Source organism: Corvus moneduloides, chromosome 2, assembly GCF_009650955.1.
Source record: "Corvus moneduloides isolate bCorMon1 chromosome 2, bCorMon1.pri, whole genome shotgun sequence".
Lineage (NCBI taxonomy): Eukaryota > Metazoa > Chordata > Aves > Passeriformes > Corvidae > Corvus > Corvus moneduloides.
In genome coordinates, this window is record NC_045477.1 from 122165221 (window position 1) to 122185915 (window position 20695).

The window sequence follows — 20695 nt, forward strand, 5'->3', positions numbered from 1 at the left end:
CCGGGCCCGGCGCTGCCGCTGCCGGGAGCTCAGCCCGGGAGCGCCGCCCCCGCCCGCCATGGCCGCGCCCTGAGGTAGGACCCGCCCGGGCCCCTTCCCCTCACGGCCCCGCGGGGCTCCGGGGACACACCGGGACCCTGGGACTCCGGCCCGCATCGCCGCCGGCCCCGAGCGCTCCGCTCCCCGCAGCCTCGCCGCTCTCCCGCCGGGCCTCCGCTCTCCCGTGCCGGGCCTGCTGCCCGCCCTGCCCGGCCTCCTGCCCGGCCTGCCCCGCTGTCCTGCCTCTGCCTCTGCCCCTGCCCTTGCTCCACCCCCGCTCCTTGCTCTGCAGGCCTCGTCCTTGCTCTCCAACCCTCCTTCCGTGCTCCCCACCCCCTCTTCCTTCTCTCCAATGCCCCGCTTTCCTTGATCTCCAGCCCCTCTGTTTGCTCTCCACCCGCCCTTGCTCTCCAGTCTCCCATTGTTCTCCAGCCCCCTTACTTGATATCCACTTCTCCCTCCTTGTTCACCAGCTCCCCTTCCTTGTTCTCCATCACCTTCCTTCCTCTCCAGGCCCCCCATTCTTGTTCTCCACTCCCCTCCTTTCTCTCCAGCCCCCTCTCCTTATTCTCGAGGCATCCCCCCCCTTGCTCTCCAGCACCCGTTTCTTGTTCTCCAGCCCCCCCTCCTTGCTCTCCATCCCCTTTCCTTGCTCTCCACCCCCCACTTTCCCTGCTTTCCACCCTCCCTCCTTGTTCCCAGTCCCCCTTCCTTGTTCTCCAGCCCAGGACAGAGCTGGGCTGGGATGAGGCAGCCCCAGCTGCTCTGGGCACCCTGTGCCAGGGCCTGCCCACCCACACAGGGAACAATTCCTTCCCAATATCCCATCTATCCCTGCCCTCTGGCAGGTTAAAACTATTGCCCCTTGTCCTAGCAGTCTCTGCCCATATAAAAAAGTCCCTTTCACTCATTTTTATGAGCCCCTTTAGGCACTGGAAGGGGCTCTAAGGTCTCCCTGGAATTGTCCCTTCTCCAGGCTGGACAATCCCAGTTGTCCCAGCCTGTCTCCAGAGCAGAGGGGCTCCAGACCCGGGATCACCTTTGTGATCCCTCATGATGCCCAGGGATCCACAGTGGAGCAGTCTGATGTGGCCCTGGCATTTCTGGGTTTGGTTTGATTTTAATCCAGCCAATGTGATTGGAACATCCCATCTGCTCTGTTCCTGTTTTCCAGAGTTTGGAGCATGTGAGAAGCTGCCAGAGGAATCACTCATATTTTAATTTCTGCTTCATCAGGTACAAAGATCTCGGGTTTTGTAATTGTTGTGATGTTGCTTGAGTTGGAACCTTGAGTTCCAAAATCAGAATCAGGTTTGGGTTGGAAAGGACCTTAAAGACCACCTCATTCCAAGCCCTGCCATGGGCAGGGACACTTCCCGGTTGCTCAGAACCCCATCCAGCCTGGCCTTGGTGAGTGAAACCCCTTTTCTAGCCCAGAAATGTCACGTTTAAGTGCACTCTGATAATTCAGTAGCTCGGTGCTTCCCAAGGCCTCGTGGCTGGAGCTGTTCAGCAATCCCCAAAGGGGTCTCTCCAGCCCCATTTTGTGGGAATGATGGAGCTCTGGGCAGGCAGGGTGAGATGTGCAGAGCGTTTGGATGCTGTGGATGTTGTGTGGTGCCTCGGGGCTGTCCGTGCTCTGCAGACAATGCCCTGAGAGCCTGGGCTGGGCTGTGGTTCCTGCAGAGGGCTGGAGCTGTAATCCAGGGGCTGGGATTCAATTCCATGCTCCACCACAGGCCTCCCACGTGCCTGGGGCCCAGCTTTGGGGCTGTGTTGCACAAGGCAGAGCTGGGCAGGGATCCTGGGGCTGGAACCAGGACTAATCCCAAAATCTGGGATGTAGTGCAGCCCTCCCTAAGGGACACAACCCTCTGGAATGAGCTGTGGCCTCTGTGCCTGCTCTGCTCCCTGAGGATCCCGGAGCATTTGGAGTTCACAGGGAATTGCTGGCACAGCCCTGAGGTGTGATCTGGACAGACCCTCTCCTCTTTCCCATCTGCAGGAGTCGGATCTGCTTCACCAAACAGAATTCCCTGGGACAATGCAGCACAGAATGTCAGAATGGTTTGGGTTGGAGGGACCTTAAAGCCCATCCAGCCCCACCCCTGCCATGGCAGGGACACCTCCCACTGTCCCAGGCTGCTCCAAGCTGCCCTTGGACACTTCCAGGGCTGGAGCAGCCACAGTGGGATGGATCAGCTCATGCCCACAGCAGCCTCACAGGGCAGCCAGCTCCCATTTGTTATGGAATAAAACTCCAGAGGAGACCTGGGAGTGACCAGCCTGGGAGCTGCAATCCCAGGGAATCCATGTGAGGCTGATGCCATTTCATCCCAGCTTGTGGAGCATCTGTCAGGGAATATCTGCTAGAGCCTGCTGCTCCTGTCCCTGCTCCTGTGGCTGCACACGAGAGCTCCTTGCACGTGAGGGAGGGAGCAGTGCCCTTCTGAGGGGCCCGGGCTGTGGCCCCGTGTTTGCCAAGGCAGCCTGCATTTTCCTGGGGAACGAACAATGCCTGCCTGTGGATGTGTTCCCGGCTCCTATCTGTGCCTTATCTCCTCGGGAAAGGCAAACACAGAATTCCAGCTGTTTATTTGCCTGCAGGCTTTTAAGATATCCCAACCTTGAAAAAGCAGTGTCGGAGATTTTTGCTCTTTCACTGATGACCTCAGTGCTCATAAATGGTGTTTTTCAAATGGGAAAGGAATCCTGGAATCCTGGAATGGTTTGGATTGGAATAGATTTAAGAGCCCATCCAGCCTCCATGGGCAGGGACACCTCCCACTGTGCCAGGCTGCTCCAAGCCCCAATGTCCAGCCTGGCCTTGGGCACTGCCAGGGATCCAGGGGCAGCCCCAGCTGCTCTGGGCAAAGTCCTCTCCTCTTCCCGCTTTCTTCTCGCTGCCCTGTGCTGCAGCCTCACCTTCTTTTTTCAATTCTGAGGTTTCAGCTGGATTTAATAAAGACTGGGATCAAATGGAGACTGGAAAAGCCAAGAGATGAGATGGGGAGAAGTGCTTGGCCACTGGAGGCTGGTGGGATGTGGGAATGCAGCCTGGAGGGAGCAGTGACATTCCCACTCAGTCCCAACTGCATGAGATGCCATGGGGACAGAGCATCACAGGTGTCAGCTCTCACAGGAAACATTTGGGGATTGCAAGAAACACAGAAAGAGACTTTGGACAAGGGATGGAGGGACACCACAAGGGGGAATGGCCTCAAGCTGAAGAAGGACAGGGTTAGATGGGAGATTGGGCAGGAATTGTTCCCTGGGAGGGTGGGCAGGCCCTGGCACAGGGTGCCCAGAGCAGCTGGGGCTGCCCCTGGATCCCTGGCAGTGCCCAAGGCCAGGCTGGACATTGGGGCTTGGAGCAGCCTGGGACAGTGGGAGGTGTCCCTGCCATGGCAGGGGTGGGATGGGATCATCTCTTAAGTTCCTTCTAACCCAAACCATTCCAGGATTCTATGAAGTGAAAATACCCGGTTTTGCACATTGACTCATTAGCTCACAACCACCCTGACATTTTCTCAGCAGGATAAGGAGCTGCACAATCAGGATCAGCACAGAAATAGTGACTGATTAACAAGAATTTGGTGGTGGTGGCCACTCCACAGCTTTGGTACAGCTGGATCTCAGTCAGAGAGATCTCTGGAGGTGTGGGAATGTTTCCAGAGAAGTCTCAGCAAAGTGAGAGGGAAAAGGAGAGGAGAGGATGCTTTGGCTGGAGAAATTAGAACATCTACCTGAAGCTGAGCAGGGCAGGAGCTGCAAGAACATTTAATTCTGAAGGAAGCTCAGCAGCAGCTGTCGTGGTGTGGTGCTGATTTATTCAGCCCAGCTCTGCACTGTGCTCGAGTGTTCCTTCCTCCTTTTGCACTCTTGCTCCATGGACAGGAAAGGCCTCCAGTGGTTAATTTGGACTCCAGCAGCTGAAGAGGTGGAGCAGAGAGCCGAGGGCAGTGCTGTGTGTGCTGCAGCCTCGAGCATCCCCTCAGGCTTTTCATCCCAGGAATTCAGCTCTGGAATGGCTGGTGGCCACTCAGGGCTCCAGGGAGTGCTTGGTTTGCTAACTTCTATATTTATAAACTGTTAGTGTGGGAGAATTCAATGCATCAATCACAGAAGACTGATAAATTAGAGGATTAATTAGACATTCAGGCTCCAAACAGAGCAGGTGGGCTTAGAAACTCTCAGAGAAACCCCAAGGCAGCTCCTGTGGGGCTCTGTGTCCCTCAGGTCCCAGCACAGCCAGGCAGGGTGAGCACACCCAGGTCCAGCTTCCAAAGGCAGCCGTGTTTTCCATGTTTTCCATGGGGCAGCTGCCAGGATGTGGAATCCCAGCCCCAGCACCTGCCTGGGCCTGTCAAACCCCTGTCCTGCTGCTGCCACTCAGCCCCAAAAGGCCCTGGAGGTCACTGGGGAGACGCTGCAGATGAGCCCGTCAGAGGGGCAGGGTGCACTCATTAGCAGCTCGCCTAATTATCTTCTCATTTCCATTTCTCCAAGAGTTCATTCTGCTTTGTTTTCCATTTCTCCAAGATGCTCCTGCCCTGCCCTGTGCCTCCAGGAGTGTGATCCCCCCCCAGTCCTGGGGCACCCCGCAGCCGAGATGGTGGCCTTTAACTGGAAGGTGAGGCTGGTGCACATTCCCAAAGCAGGGATTGCTGCTCTTCCCATGTGGGATGTGTTGGGTGGGTTCTGATGATTCCTTTCCCAGGGGAGGGGTGTTTAACCAGCACACTCTCAGGGACAGGGGACTGGTTGTTGTCCTTCCTTGCCAGACGTGCTTGCCCCAGGATTTGCTGTTGGGGCCTCACACTTCAGACCTGAGCTCACCAGAGCTCTGACCATCCCTGCTCCTCCTGCCTTTCCTCTTTCCAGGATTTCCTCTGGTTGCTCTTCCCTTAGCTGCTTTTTTTACTGGAGGGGGGTTTTCTCCACTGTATCTTTGGGGTTTTGGGGCCGTGAAAGCTCTGCAGGGTCGTGTGTGAGGCACCACAGTGTTGGAGCAGGTGCCTCCTGCATGGAGCTGTTGGAGCCAGTCCATGGAGGCACCAGGATGAGCAGAGGGATGGAGCAGCTCTGCTGGGAGGAAAGGCTGCGAGAGCTGGGATTGTTCAGCCTGGAGAGGAGAAGCTTTGGGCTGAGCTCAGTGTGGCCTTGCAGGGCCTGAAGGAGCTGCAGGAAACCTGGAGAGAGACAATTCCCAAGGGCTGGAGGGCCAGGAGCCAGGGAATGGCTTCCCAGTGCCAGAGGGCAGGGCTGGATGGGAGCTTGGGCAGGAATTGTTCCCTGGGAGGGTGGGCAGGCCCTGGCACAGGGTGCCCAGAGCAGCTGGGGCTGCCCCTGGATCCCTGGCAGTGCCCAAGGCCAGGCTGGACATTGGGGCTTGGAGCAGCCTGGGACAGTGGGAGGTGTCCCTGCCTGTGGTGCTGGATGAGCTTTGAAATCCCTTCTAATCCAAACCATTCCACAACTCTATAATTAACAATTTTAACACATTAAATCAATAATCACCAACTGCCCCCAGCCCTGCCTTCCCTGCCCTGGTGCTGCAGAGCTTTTGGTTCAGAGCTGTTGCCACTGGGACAGTGGGGAGATTGACAGAGCCTGGTGTTGTTTTTCCAAACTCCCTGCTGGTGAATGGACACAAGGCTTGGCCTAAACTCAGAGCTCAGTTGTGTTCTGACAGCTTTGGGGGGTGCTGGGAGGCTGAGGGGACAGGGAGAATCCCAAGTTCGCAGGGTTATCACAGAATCCTGCTGGGAAGGGACCCGTAGGATCACCCAGTCCAAGCCCTGGCCCTGCACAGACCCTCCAACAATCCCACCCCACCCCTGGGGAGCCTGCTCAGTGCCCCACCACCCATTTCCATTTGATTTTCCTCTCCGTGTGCACCAAGTTCATGTTTTTATAGCCTTGAAACACTGTGCAATTCCAGGCCTTCAAAACTGGTGCAGCAATCCTTGGAAGCTGAGGATTTTTTACTTTTCTCCCAGTTTAAAAGCATTTTTCTAAACCTTCCGTATCTGAGCAGGTTCAGTACAAAATTGCTATGGATTAAGATTTCCAGGAGTGTTTTTGGGGATCCCATCTGAGAGCTGATCCCCAGGGATCCATCACCTGTGAGGATTGTTCAGCAGCATTTCCACTTCCACAATTTCCCTAAAATACTCAGCTCTTCCCTTTTTTCAGCTCCAGGTGGTGCCAATATTGCTGTAAAAGGAGCAAAAGGGGTTCAGGACTTGAGGGAAGAGGATTTTTCTTTGGCTTTGTTGCTCTGCCTGCTTTAGTTTCCCACAGAAATAAAAAACACGGAGAGAGAGAGGAGCGTTGCCATTGGAATGGAAGATGCAGAACACCCCTATAAATTCGTTTTTAATTGTCCATAATTAGATTAAATAGATTCTTTGGCATTCCAGGCTCTGGAGAACTTCCCACTGCTGATGTACATTTTGGCAGCTAAAACATTGATCCTTTGCTTGGCCTTTGCTGGAGTCAAAATGTACCAGAGCAAGAAAATCGAGGAGAAACTGAAGAGGGAACAGGAGGAGAAACTGAAAGCAGAAGCAGAGAAGAAGGATGAGTGAAGAGTCCCTCAGGTAATGGGATGGATCCCACATCCTGGGCTTTGAGAATGACATTATTAATCCCCCTGGGAATGGTTTGGAATGTGCACTTTGAGCCAGCAGCAGGAGCTGAGCTCTCGGAATATTTGGGATGTTTCATTCCCACTCATGCTTTGTGGGAATTGCATGAACCAGTGCCCTGTTTGAGGATATTTTAGCACAATATTCCTTCTCTGTTCTTTATCTCCCTGGATTTTTTTCTGTGATGCACAAAGAGGGGGATAAATTGGGAATAACTGCAGGGGAGCAGCCAGGCAGGATGCTGCAATCAGAACTCTGGGCCTTCAGGCACATCACAGAGAGAGAAAATAATCAGCCCTTCTGGATGAGTGAAATCATTGACAGGATGGGGGTGGTTTAGCTGGAAAGGGCAAATTCCACACGTGGGATTCCCAAAGGGACAGGTTGTGCCATGGAACATGCACCATGTAGAATTCCCTGAGAAAAATGCACATTTTTCTGCTTGAAAGAGCAAAACAAACATTCCAAAATGCCTTACATTTGGGGTTTTCATCCTGAAATTCCTGAGTTGCTCCCCTCTGTTCCCAAAGTTGAAGCAACCCCTGCTTTCTTGGAGCAAATCCATGAGCAGAATGAGTCCTGCCTGGTGCTTGGGTTCTATTCCCTGCCTTGCTTGTCATTTTTGTAGCAGTTTGCTTCCCTTCTCCCTGTTCTGCAGCAAAATGGGAATTCTATTCCTGCCTGCCCTTTGGAAGCTCAGTAGGAGTTTGATGGAATGTTGCTCTTTATTCAAATCAAAATCTGATTTCCCTTCCTGAGGTCATCCCCCTCCCATCTAAAGACACTTTCAGTTCTTCAGATCTTTTCTAGATTTGATTTCAAACTCCTTTATTCCTGCAGCAAGGATTGGGAGTTGTGCCTAGAAATGAAGAATAACCATGGGAACAAAGTTTTTTCTATTTGCATAGAAAAAAAACCCAACAAAACCAAAGGAGTTTTTCAGTCTCCTGTTTCCAGCAGGTTCAGGACTTGGCTTGGGGCAGATTTGGTCACTTCCCTGGAAAAGGAAAGGTTGGAAAAGGGCTTGGAGCCACCTGGGATGGTGGAAGTGTCCCTGCCCACGGCAGGGGTGGGATGGGATGAGCTTTAAGGTCCCTCTAACCCAAACCTGTCTGGGATTCTGGGATTCTGTGCAGTGTTATCCCAGGGAATTCTGTTTGGCAAACCCCACAGCTCCAGGGATTTCTGCACCAGGATCATCCCACAAAACCTCTGTGCCCAGCAGGTGACATCACCCTTGGTGAACAACTGGCATTAAAACGTGTCCGATTCCACAGAAATTCCCTGCCCTTCCTAAATTCTGGGATTAAGAGGGAGGAATTCCCCCATGGAGGTGGGAGCAGCTCCAAGGGTGCCCCGTGGGCACTGGAGCCGCTGTGCTGCCAGCCTCTGGTGCCTGCTGTTCTCACTGCTCTCTCCCCACCCTGCAGATTCCTGACACTTGGCAGCTGCCATTGGATTCCTCTCCCAGGAGGATGAAGCCTTCCTGGAAAAAGCAGGATGTGTAACCTCGGAGTAACACTGACATGATCTCCATTTTTGTATGTACAGCAGAGCGTCTGAGCCTCTATTTATGCAATAAAAAAAGCCTTTGGTAAAAAATCAACTTGGGGGCTGCTTCCTCGAAGGATTGGAGCTGCAGGGGAAGCACTTGGGGAAGATCAGCTGCAAGGAGGTGGCTGGGATGGAAGAGGAGAAGACTCTGGAGGGTGAAATTGAGGAGAAAAATGCTCTGGATCCATCCTGGGAGGCTCCGAAGTTCATGGAGAGGCAGAAGGAAGTGGGGAGGGCTCAGTGCAGCTTCTGCAGAGCAGCTGCTTCCTGCAAGGGTCACTCGTGGGGCCTACATGGAATCCAGATGGACAAACCCTGGGGAGGAGCTTTTCCAGGCACTTTGTGCATCCAGGACTTCCTTGGATCCATGGAAATCATGGCATCACCTTTATGGAAGTGTTGAGGAAGGAAGTTTATCCTGAGAACTCTCTTTGGTTCCCTGTTTTCTGCTCAGGCATGGAATCCTGGAATGGTTTGGGCTGCAAGAGACCTAAAATCACCTTGTTCCAATCCCTGCCATGGGCAGGGACACCTCCCACTGTCCCAGGCTGCTCCAAGCCCCAATGTCCAGCCTGGCCTTGGGCACTGCCAGGGATCCAGGGGCAGCCCCAGCTGCTCTGGGCACCCTGTGCCAGGGCCTGCCCACCCTGCCAGGGAACAATTCCTGCCCAATCTCCCGTCCAGCCCTGCCTTCCTCCTGCTTGAGGCCATTCCCAAGCTTCAGCGTAGCATCAGAGCTCAGCTATCTCCAGAGCCTGGGATGGGGGACATCCAGTCATTTCCAGGGTAAGAATCGGTCTTGTCCAGTCTTATCCCTTCCCAAACTGAACCAATCCCTGTTCCCTGATATTGCAGGTGGGAGTTTGACCTGTGCTGTCTCAGGTTCCAGGTGATTTTACCTTTGGGAATCCCGTGTGCCACAGCTTGAACAAGAAAAATCTGACACTGGGGGGAGACAGCAGCTCAGCTTTGCTGCAGTGGCTCCTTCAGAAACCAGCTGGGGACCTCGAATTCTGAGAGAATCCCAGAATTCCAGAATCCCTGAGGCTGGAAAAGCCCTCCCAGCCCATGGAGTCCAGGCTGTGCCCGATGCCCACCTTGTCACCAGCCCAGAGCACTGAGACCTTCCTTGGACACAGAAGGGTTTTATGATTAAAAACACATTTAAAAGAGGAAAAGAGAATTCAATTCAGTTCAATTTCTGAGGAAGAGGAGGCAGCAAGGATAGAGAGCCCTGGAGTGCTCAGTGTGTCCCAGAATCAAGGTGGGAAGAGCCCTTCAGGATCATCCAGTCCTACCTCACCCCAGCAGCATCACCCCAAACCCTGTCCCCCAAGGCCACATCCAGCAGCTTCAACACCAAGGGATCTACACAGGAACCTCTTGGAAATATTCCCATCCCAAAAAATGAGCCAGGTCACTCTGGTGCCTACAGAATACAGGGTCTGTCCTCCTCCCCTGTTCCATAAAATTCCTCTTTTCCAAAGCACTGTTCAGGTTAGGGTTAGGGTTCTCCCTTGCACAGGTCTCTCCATTTCTGATATTGTCGTTGTCACCAGTGCCAAGTGCTGAAGACAGAAAAGGCTTAAAATTAAAAACTGCCTTTTAAATTTCCAGTGTTTGCACCTTTAGGGTTCCTTTTATTCACATGAAGGGTGAGTGGGTTTAAACAAAAGCTGAAATCCTTGTGATCAGGAAAGGAGCTGGTGGGATTTTAAGGGGAAAAAACCTAAACTCTCCCAGGTTCTGAGGTGACTCAAGTGGCTGCTGGAACAGGGAGCTCGGGGCTGTGGGGTTTCTGTGCTCCTTAAAGCGAAAAATAAACCTTCAACAGGACAGTTTTGTCATTAGGCTTTGGCTGAGATGAGCTCAGCTTTATTTTAGTACCACTGGAAGCTTTTAGTCTGAGACTTCTGCCAGAATCACCCCAGACTGGGGCTGGAGGGAGCATCCCGAGGGCCTCACATCCAAACAGGGATTCCAACATTTCCTTCTCTGCTTTTCTTCTTGGGGTTCAGCAATTCCACCTGCTTTTTTCTGCTCTGAAAATGTCCTGTGTGGGGGAGAATCCTTCATAATTCCCTGGGATCCCAGCTCCAGCCTTGGCAGGATTGCTTCCAAGGATGCAGCAACTCTAATTACAGCATATATGATATAGTTGATTAGTTAATATTTATTAACTATTATTAACCTCAGCCTTCAAGGCTTGTGGGGAGCTGATGGACCTCACATGAGGGAGTTGGAATATCCTGGGCTGGAAGGGACCCACAGGGATCACCCAGTCCCACCGCAGGTCCTGCACAGACCCCCCAGCAATCCCAGCCTGGGCATCCCTGGCAGCGCTGTCCAAACGCTCCTGGAGCTCTGGCAGCCTCGGGGCCGTGCCCATTCCCTGGGGAGCCTGGGCAGTGCCCAGCAGCCTCTGGGGGAAGAACCTTTCCCTAAAATCCAACCTAACCCTGCCCTGGCCCAGCTCCAGCCGCTCCCTGGCTGCTGTCCCTGTCCGAGGAGCAGAGATCGGAGCTGTCCCTGCGCTGCCCCTCGGGAGGAGCTGCAGCCCCTGAGGAGTCTCCCTCAGCCTTCTCCAGCTGGACATTCCAAGTGCCCTCAGCTGCTCCTTGTGTGGCCCTTCCAGACCCTTCCCCATCCTTTGGACATCTCTCTCACGTTGCAGCACCACATGGAAAACAACCCAATGTCCAACCCAGGAGTGTGTGGGGATGGCTCAGGTAAAATTTCCAAAACCTGAGTTGATGTTTTCCCCCTGGATTTGCTCCAAGGGCCATTTTTGGCTGTGAGTGACTGGGGACCAAGAGCTGGCACAACCCAAGTCACTCCCCAGTTTGGCTCTGGCTTTGAAGCTGGTTTGTCTTGGCTGCTGGAGCAATTCCAGAGTGTCTGGGCTCAGCTGGACCTCACCTGGCACACGTGTGGAGCAGTTTGGAATAATCCCAGCACCAGCTGATAACAGGAATTCCTGGCAGCTGCCACGAGTTATCCCATACAAATGGGCTCCTTCCTGTGGAGGGAAAGTTTGTTTGGGCACAGATGAGTGATTCAGCTTTTATCCGTGTGTATTTCCATATGGCAGCCATTCCTGCTGGATCAGAGAGAGCTCCTGGAGGTGTCCATGTGTCCCAGCATCCCTGCAAGGCTGTCCCAGTCTGTCCCAAGGCTGGGATGTGGCTGTCACATGGAGGAGGATGGATGTGGCTGCTTCCTGTTGATCCCTAGGAGCACAGATGGGTGACTCTCCTTCTTGATTATCCTTTTTTTGTCACCTGGACTTCCTCCTGCTGCTTGGCTTTGCTCCCCAGTGCCTCAGCTTCTAATGGTGTGGCCCTTTCCCAGTCCTCCAGCTCTTTTTATCTGCTCTGACTCATTTCTCTGGCCTAAACTCGGGCTCATTTCCCAGCCTGGTGCTCCTCAGTGATGTGGGGAGGCTCAGAGCCAAGCACCAACAAATGGCAGCTCCTGACAGCGGGGTTTGAGTCAAAGAAATGAGTCTGGGCCTTGTGTTTGTGCTCTAAACCAGCTCTGTTATTTTGCTTTTCTCACCCAGACCATCATTAGTGTGTTCCCTCCTCTTCCCATGCCTCTTCCTCTCCCACCTGGGCCTTGTAGGAAGGAATTCCAAGGAATAAGCTCACAGGGACAGAGGATGAGCTTTGAGTGATGTCTCTTGGCTTTCCATTCCTGGCTTTCCATTCCTGGCCACCCTTCTCCCATTCTCAGTGGTCCCCACTTTGCCTGCTCACTCTCTAAAGCCCTCATCCCAGAATCCCAAATCATCCAGCTTGGGAGAGCCCTCCAGGACCATCCAGTCCCACCATAATCACCCCTAAATTATGTCCCCAAGTGCTTTTGGCCCTGGGTTGCAAAAAGCTGTCAGGACTGAAGCCTGGAAAATGGGGGAAAATGTTCCCATCTAAAAATGTCTCGTGTCACCCATTACAGACCTGCTCCAAGAGCTGGAGGAAAAAGAAATGTTTGTGGGGTTTTTTTTCCATGAAGATGAGGCTTAGAAAAGCATTTAGAACTCATTAGTCAGTGAAACAGCATGGAAGTTCAGGTGATTTGCATTCCAGCTGGAGCAGAGGGATGTCTGTGACAGCTTCTCCCCCAAGATTTGCATCTGACTCTGCCTCTTGTCTTTATGCAAAGATCCTTTAATCATTTTTCCCACATTTTAGAGAAAAATCTCCACACACACACACACACATTGCTAAGTGAGACCAGAGCTTGGCTTTGCTCTCCTGCAATGGTCAAGTGCCCTGAGCCTCCCTCCAAGGGCTCCTGCTGGCAAAGCCAATACAACAATAGGGATTTAAACGCTGCTGAGGAGCTGGGATGTTGTTTCAAGGGCTCTTGACTAAGGTGCTGCTGTTGGGTAACATCCTCCCATTAACTTGAGTCAGATGTTCAAGGAATTGCTTGTCATCCCAAATTACCAGTTGAGTCACAACTGCATGAGCCACAATATTTTTCTTCCCCACGAAGGGTTACAGGGTTTTGTGGCAAACATGGGATGTAATTACCCCGTACAGCAGCAGAGGGGGAGTGGAGGAAACACAAGGACTCATCTTGGAGGGGTTTCTGTAACATCCCAAAGTTCCTTGGGTTTCAGACTCAGCTCTTTTCCCTGCCCACGGGTTTCCATGCTCATTAAAAGGGACTGGGGAGAAAAGTTTTGCCAGGCCTCAACCTCCCAGAGGGAAAAGGGAAGAGGTTTCACAAAGCTTTCCCAGCTCTTTCCAGGAAAAGGAGACAGTTCTGGTTTTCCCTTTGTTTGCTGGGAAACTGGCAGCAAACACTTCCTCTTTCCTAATGCTTGTTTCCATTAAATCCTTCCTGGGGGCTTCCCCCTCATCTTCCCAAAGAATACAAACCAGGAAACACAATTCCTGGGACACAAACCTTTGCCTCCTTTGGATACTTCCTTGCTGCTAAAATGGGTGGGGAGCAGGTGATTGGAGTTGTCCAGCCTGGAGAAGAGAAGGTTCTGGGGAGATTTTAGAGCCTTCCCAGGGCCTAAAGGGGCTCCAGGAGAGCTGCAGAGGGACTGGGGACAAGGCATGGAGGGCCAGGAGCCAGGGAATGGCTTCCCAGTGCCAGAAGGCAGGGCTGGATGGGAGATTGGGCAGGAATTGTTCCCTGGCAGGGTGGGCAGGCCCTGGCACAGGGTGCCCAGAGCAGCTGGGGCTGCCCCTGGATCCCTGGCAGTGCCCAAGGCCAGGCTGGACATTGGGGCTTGGAGCAGCCTGGCACAGTGGGAGGGGGATGGAACCAGATGAGTTTTCAGGTCCTTCCAACCCAAACCGTCCCATGGTTCCATGACCCTGTGATCCCATTCCTGGTCCCATGGACTGTGCTGTGTCAGGGATGGCAGGACACACTTTTCCATGGAACAAGGGTGGAAACACTGCCTGGAACCCGCAGCTGTTGAGCCCTGGAACCAAATCCCAGGGAGACAGCAGAGCCAGGACTCTGAGCCTTTCAGGTCTGGGCTTGTTCTCCTTCCTATGAATCCAGACACAACAGTGGAGCCCTGGGATTTGTGCTGGTCTGACTGGAGCTGTTCCTCGTCCCCAGTCCCTGGGAGGCGTCAGCAGGGCAGGGCAGCAGCCACTGGGCCATGGGGTGAGCAGCAGCTGTGTCTCAAGAAAAGCCGAGCGCTGTGCAATCCCTGCCTTTCCCCGGGGAGAGAGGCACCAGAACTATTCCTTTCCTCATTGAGGTTTCACACCACTCCAAATCCATCAGCACGGCCTGGGAGCCTGGGAGGAGTGGCTGAGGGAGCTGGGAAAGGGGCTCAGGCTGGAGCAGAGGAGGCTCAGGGGGGACCTTGTGGCTCTGCACAAGTCCCTGACAGGAGGGGGCAGGGACAGGGGGAGAGGAAATGGCCTCAAATGGCACCAGGGGAGGCTCAGGGTGGAGATTGGAAACAATTTTTCCCTGCCAGAGTGGTGAGGCCTTGGGATGAGCTGCCCAGGGAGTGCTGGAGTCACTGTCTCTGGGAGTGCTCAGGAGGAGTCTGGATGTGGCCCTTGGGGACAGGCTTTGGGGTGCTGCTGGTGCTGCTGGGGTGGCACTGGGTGATCCTGAAGGGCTCTTCCAGCCTTGATTCTTCTGGGATGTTTAGTGGAGCAATTTCTGCCTCAAGACAATGTGGAATTATGGTCAGGGTTAAGATACCAGGACCATAAAATCACTCCTGCCCCTCTCCAGTCTCTCCCTTTCCCTTCCCTCCTTTTTTGCTCCATTTCCCATTCCCTGCTGCCTCCCTCACATAGAACATGAGCAGATGTTTTTGCTGAGGAATCTGAAGCTGAGAAAAGCTGGGTTATTTTTCTTTTCCTATTCACATCTCAGCTCTGGAGAATTAAATCTGTGGATTCTTCTGAAGGTCCCTTGTTTCACATCTCTCTCTGACACAAAAATTCCCATTTCAATGATTTCCAGACACAGGAGGAGCACAGCACAGGTTTGTCTCTTTGGTGAATCATAACTTCTTTCTTTTATGTTTTTATGGCCTTAATTCTCTCAGAAATCCACAAGGAACACAATAATAATGTAAATTGGGAGCCACTTCCAAAAAAAAAAAGGAGGAAAATGTTCAATGAACTTGGGAAAACTGTTACAAAACACCACTTTGCATCGCTGACCATGGGAAATCACCAAATTTCACTAATTAATGGCATGGGGAAGAAAAATCTGCCCTGATGAGGTGCCAGATTTTATCCTGAGAGGCTGAATTTAATGCCTTAAAGCCTGAACCAACCACTAATTGGTGGGAACTTCCCTTTCAGGGAGATTTCTCCTGCCTGTCCCTGAGAAGTTCCTTGCAGAGTGGTGGCAGTGAAGTGCTCGGTGTTGGGAGCCACTGAGCTGGCACCAGGTTTTAGGGGGGAAAATCTGAATTTCCCATTTTCATCAGATTTTAATGTGACTGCAGTGGGAAAGGCACTTGGAATCCTTCAGATTTATTCAATTCCCTGCTCAGGAGCAGATCCCCCTTGGAGTCAAAGACAGACTTGACCTATAGAATTCATTTTCCGGCCCTGTCTTTGTTGAAATTTGGGGGATTTACGTCCAAGGCATGGTCTCCTGACTCCCTATAACAGAGGAATTTACAAGAGGTGGTGAAACTGGATTTTTGGCCCATTTTTGTGTAAATTATCTGTCCCTGATCCAAGCAGAGCACAGATGCACCTGGTCGTGGGATACACCTGAAACGAAACATTCGGATTTCAAATTCTCTCTTTTATTAGTGTTCCTTTAATATGTGCTTTTATCCTTAATAAAGGATACCAGGAGCAGAACCTGACAGGGATAATCCTGCTGGAATTACTGATTTTCCAAAGGGCACATTTAAAGGCCTGATGATGGCCCGAGGTCCCCCAAAAAACTCATTCATGGATCTCACTATTGAAGAACTGGATGTAAAGTGTGGGAAGAAAAGCCTGGAGGGAATTATTCCCTAATTCTTTTGGTGCCTAATTCTCTTGGCACTCACTGGAAGTGCAAATCCTATTCTCTGTTCCCTAATTTGAAGGTGGTGCTTCACAGACTCACAGGATGGGTTGGGTTGGGACATGTGGTGCCAGCTGCCTGCTCCAGCATCATCCCAGAGCCCAGGGCCCAGGAGTGTGGATATTCTGGAATATCCCCGGGGAGGAGGCTCCAGCCCCTCTCTGGGCTCTGTTCCAGCCCGGGCCCTGCCCAGGGCAGCAGTTCTGCCTCCTGTGCAGGGCAATTGCCGGGCTCAGGCCCTGCCCGTGGCTCTGGTGCCGCTGCCGGGCCCCGGAGCAGAGCCCGGGCCCTGCCCTGAGCCCTCCCTGCAGCCAGGGACAGCCAGGGCTGAGGGCCCCTCTCAGCCGGGGCTCCTCTCGAGGCTGAGCAGCCCCGGCTCCCTCAGCCTGTGCTGGGCACGGAGCTGCTCCAGGCCCTTCCTCAGCTGCGCAGCCTCCGCCGGCCCCGCTCCAGGAGCTCCCTGGCCCTGCTGGGCTGAGGAGCCAGAGCTGGGCACGGCACCCCAGAGGTGCCCCCCGGGCTGGGCACAGGGGCAGGATCCCTCCCTGACCTGGTTGTTTCCTTGTTTAATTATTTAATTTATTTATTTCATCCTGCACCAGTCAGAACGTGCCATTCTCGAGACAGACACAAAAAGGCTCCGTGACTTTTGTCACTCTTGCCTTTAGCTCCCTCCTGACTGTGAGTGGGCACCAAGGGGAAACCGGTGAGGGAAGAGCTGTGGGAGCAGCCAGGCAGTGTCCTGGGGTTCAGGAATGAAGCAGGGCTTCCCCTCTCCTTCCCTGTTCCCTCCCTTCTCCCTGAGCTGTTCCAGGCTGAGGATGGTGCTCCTGAGGCCTTGGGGACAGGCAAGGTCTGTCACTGCAGTGGCCCAGGGTGAGGCTGCCAGGTGGCATCGCCGCAGCTCTGGCTGTCCCTGCCTCCTTCAACCCCCCAGTCAGACCGTCCTGGTGAGGGCAGAGAAGGGGCAGCACTAATGGCTCCCTGTGCCAGGGACAGGAACCTGGCTGGGGCTGGGCCAGGGCAGGGTTAGGATCTCAGGGAAAGGTTCTCCCCCAGAGGCTGCTGGGCACTGCCCAGGCTCCCCAGGGAATGGGCACGGCCCCGAGGCTGCCAGAGCTCCAGGAGCGTTTGGACAGCGCTGCCAGGGATGCCCAGGCTGGGACTGCTGGGGGGTCCGTGCAGGACCTGGGGTGGGACTGGATCATCCTGGTGGGTCCCTTCCAGCTCTGAATATTCCGGGATTCTGTGATCTGGCCATGGAATCCCAGTGGCACTGAGCAGCGGATTCTCCTCTGTCCCAGTCCTGTAGAAGTGACACAAACCAACCTAACCACCAAATTTCCCACTTACCCCTGAACAATGTCCCTATTAAAGGAGCAATTAGGGTGGCAATTATCACTTACACCCCAATTACCCAGCTCAGGGCTCATTATGTCATTACCTTCCCAGTCATCACATTTGAGATTCAAGCTAAAAATCATCACAAACCCTTTATTTTAAAATGCCAACTAAAACCATCATGAAATACAGAACATAATGAAATACACAGCAACAGTAGGATTTTTTTACTGCTGTATTACATTACAGCTAAAATTAAGTTTGAAATTTAATATTCTATTTTTATCTAAATTAAAAGTTTTGTGGGTTTTTTTTCCAAAACCAACTCTCTACAGGGAATTTGGTTCTCTCCCAGTCTTATGCAAAGTGACAAAGATTAGGATTCCTTTTCTAACCAATACCACCCCCAATTTAAATAGTCTCTTTTCCCTCCTGCTGGCTGATGAATTCCTGAGCATGAGCTGAAGTCCCACACCAAAGTTGTATTTTTGGTATCAAAAAACCTTTCCAAAAGTGGGTAATTTTAGCTCTGCTGGAACCGAGAGAGAAAAACTTGCCCAAATCAAAGATGGCCTCAAGATGGAAACAGAAAAAGGAGGCAAATTTAGAAAATAAATTCAGACAATAATTAAATTAAGAGCCCTAAACTCCTCAGAACAGACTCAGTACAAGAGTTGGTGGTTTCCTGCTAAAGCAGGGAGAGACTTTGTGAAAACTGATGGAAGTTGGGGTTCAGCATTAGGAATTCTCAGCCAAGGCTGAGTTTATCACACTCCCCCTGGCTGGCATCACACTCACAGCTTCTGCCTCATCCCAGCCACTGTTTCAGCTGGAAATACTGAACATTCCCTGCCTGGATTCCGTAGGATCAGGATTTCTTTAGGAGTTGGAGCTTTTATCAGCATGGTTGAAATGTTGTAGGTACAGCTGCATCTCCCTGGGTGAGGAGGGAAAAGCCAGAAGGGAAAGCTCCAAGGGGCTGGGACAGAATGGTTGGGAAGGGGACAAAGCCACCAGATCCTGAGTGGTCAGGGTTTGATGTTCCCTCTCCTTTTGGGACGTGGAGCCCCCAGTGCAGAGGGAAGGACTCACCTCACCCACCTGCAGGAGCTGGTGAAGGTGTGAGCAGGAATGGGCTCATTCCCAAGGGAATATCAGAGTTCTGTCATCTACCAGCAGGGAATTTGGTTTTGGAAGCTCACTTTGACCTTCCCTGTGGAATTCAAACTCCAGCCTGGCACTTCCTTGCAGCAGCCACTGGTGCAGGAGGTGAAATCCCTGCCCAGAACCGGGAGCGGGTGATGGATGCCTCAAACCTGGATCTCACCATGGAATGAGGCACCTCCAAAACCTGGATCTCACCACGGAATGAGGCACCTCAAACCTGGATCTCACCACGGAATGAGGCACCTCCAAAACCTGGATCTCACCACGGAATGAGGCACCTCCAAAACCTGGATCTCACCACGGAATGAGGCATCTCAAACCTGGATCTCACCATGGAATGAGGCACCTCCAAAACCTGGATCTCACCACAGAATGAGGCACCTCCAAAACCTGGATCTCACCACAGAATGAGGCACCTCCAAAACCTGGATCTGGCCACGGAATGAGGCACCACCAACTCTGCTCCCTGATGCTGTTTCCATGGAAAATTGGGTGTGCAAAGCAGGAATTGTCAGAGCTGCTGGAAGTCAGGCTGGAATCTCCTCTTGGTGGTGGCACAGCGGGAATTGGATCCAACTTTGGATGGTGCCACCTGTCCTGTTCTGGAAAACATCCCCACTGGGGAGAGGGAACAAACCTGGAAGCTCAAATGTTGTTTCTACCTTTAAACACCTCCCACTTCCCAGCTGAGCAGCAGCAATGGGAACGTGGCTGCCGGGAGCTGGAATTGCAGATCCTGGCTCCGACTGAGCCGACACAGCAGGGAAGCCAAAGGAACAGGATCCAAAACCAACTCCAATCCCTAACTGGTCTCTGCTGGAGCCAGTGGCTGGGAATATGCACCTGTCCAAAAAAGGAGAGGTCTCTGCTGGAAAGATGAAACTCTGGAATTCCAAGGACAAGTGTGGAAAGCCAAGAGAGTGGTTTGGATTTCAGCTTGGATATCATCTGGAAGTGGCAGCCTTGGAACAATTCTGAGGAGATCAGGCTCTGGAAACTCCCTTTAAGGATGTGGCCCACATGGAATAAATCAATTCCAGCCAGTTGGATGGGCCAGAACAGTGGCAAAATCCCATAATAACAACACTTTATCACGGCAGGAAAGGATACAGGAAAAACAGGGAGAGAAAAACATCACAGTAGCAAAACGTGAAGTTCCAGACAGTAAAACTCTGTGGAAGGAGAATTAGGGAATAATGCTTCCTATACAATTGTTGGGAATTCTTTTCCTGTCAGTAACAACGAGCAAACACACAAAGGAACCTAAAGGAGGCCGAGTGGAGCCCCCAACATTCACCCCCCAAACTCACCATTTTATAGGATTTCATAGGATTTTTACTCCTATAACCAAATGCCTCAAAGTTCTCACAGTATCTGCCCCACCAGTCTCCAACCATTTGGGTTTGCAGACTCCAGAGCTTTTCCCAATGAATTCTTGGACCAAGTGTAGCAAGCTGGAACATTCTACCAGCATTTGCCTCTCCAAATCTCCCATCCTGGATTCCTGGGCTCTGCAGGGCATGGACTGAGCACTCCTGAGCCCTGTGGGGGCCTGCAAAAGACACCCCAAAACTGCAACTCCCCCCTTTGTTCCTGTAACCACCTGGGGAAGCAGCAACAGCTCCGTGGGATTCCATGAGGAGAGGGGTGGCACTAAACCCCAAAGGAATTGTTTGGAATTGTTGGCACAGCTGAGAACTGTCAGCCCTGAGGCTACCCAAGGCAGGGACATCAGGAGCATGGAATGGGTTGGATTGGAAGGACTTAAAGATCCCATCCCCCCCCCTGCCATGGGCAGGGACACCTCCCACTGTCCCAGGCTGCTCCAAGCCCCAATGTCCAGCCTGGCCTTGGGCACTGCCAGGGATCCAGGGGCAGCCCCAGCTGCTCTGGGCACCCTGTGCCAGGGCCTGCCCACCCTCCCAGGGAACAATTCCTGCCCAATCTCCCAGCCAGCCCTGCCCTCCTCCAGCTTCAGGCCATTCCCTGTGTCCTGTCTCCAAGGCCTTGGGAATGGGATGTCCTGACCCTCCTCGTTTTCCAGGTTTAGGGGAGCCAAGTGTGGAAGAGCTGCTGAGAAATGCATGACCTCTGTCCAAAACCTGCTGCAGACCAAGCAAGTCCAACGTGTGCCTCCAGATCCTTGAAATGACCTTCACTCCTTGTGGAATGGCTGGACACAGATCACCAGCCCTTTCCCATCATTTGAGGCTGGACATGCAGGCTGCAGTGCCTGTTTCTGCTGGCACAGTCACAGCCAGGGCTCACTGGCACCCAAATAAATTAGGGAATAAAGAATACCAGGAAGCAGGCACAGACACATTGTCCCAGCTGGACATGTCCTGACCCTGCTGGAAGCAACGGCAAATGAAAGGTGATCCCTCCCCCCGAGAGCCAAGCCATGCAAA

At 52.8% G+C, this 20695-nt stretch overlaps 1 protein-coding gene and 1 long non-coding RNA gene across 4 annotated transcripts; one reads left to right on the plus strand and one right to left on the minus strand.

The window, feature by feature from the left end:
* Positions 1-304: 304 nt before the first annotated feature.
* On the plus strand, positions 305-13339 carry SMIM11A (small integral membrane protein 11A). 2 transcript variants are annotated; one of them, XM_032101158.1, is made up of 4 exons: positions 305-1275; positions 4582-4672; positions 6465-6644; positions 11338-13339. In XM_032101158.1, exons 2-3 carry the CDS (start codon positions 4652-4654, stop codon positions 6630-6632), a joined length of 189 nt encoding a protein of 62 aa, XP_031957049.1. In that variant the 5' UTR covers positions 305-1275; positions 4582-4651; the 3' UTR covers positions 6633-6644; positions 11338-13339. The 2 variants fall into 2 exon arrangements, with proteins under 2 accessions (XP_031957049.1, XP_031957048.1); XM_032101157.1 differs by lacking the exon at positions 11338-13339 and adding an exon at positions 8123-8298 and having other exon boundaries at positions 1042-1275.
* Positions 13340-17257: 3918 nt separating this feature from the next.
* Positions 17258-20142, minus strand: LOC116440412. Of its 2 annotated transcripts, none has more exons than XR_004238580.1 (2): positions 18739-20142; positions 17258-18668 (listed from the first exon to the last, which is right to left on the minus strand). It is a non-coding gene; the product is annotated as an uncharacterized LOC116440412 (long non-coding RNA). The 2 variants fall into 2 exon arrangements; XR_004238581.1 differs by having other exon boundaries at positions 17258-18703.
* Between the last annotated feature and the right edge of the window lie 553 nt (positions 20143-20695).

Coding starts and splice junctions, on each gene's coding strand:
- SMIM11A (XM_032101158.1), top strand. CDS start 4,652: ATGGTGGCCTTTAACTGGAAG. Junction 4,673..6,464: donor TGGTGGCCTTTAACTGGAAG/GTGAGGCTGGTG, acceptor TTGGCATTCCAG/GCTCTGGAGAACTTCCCACT.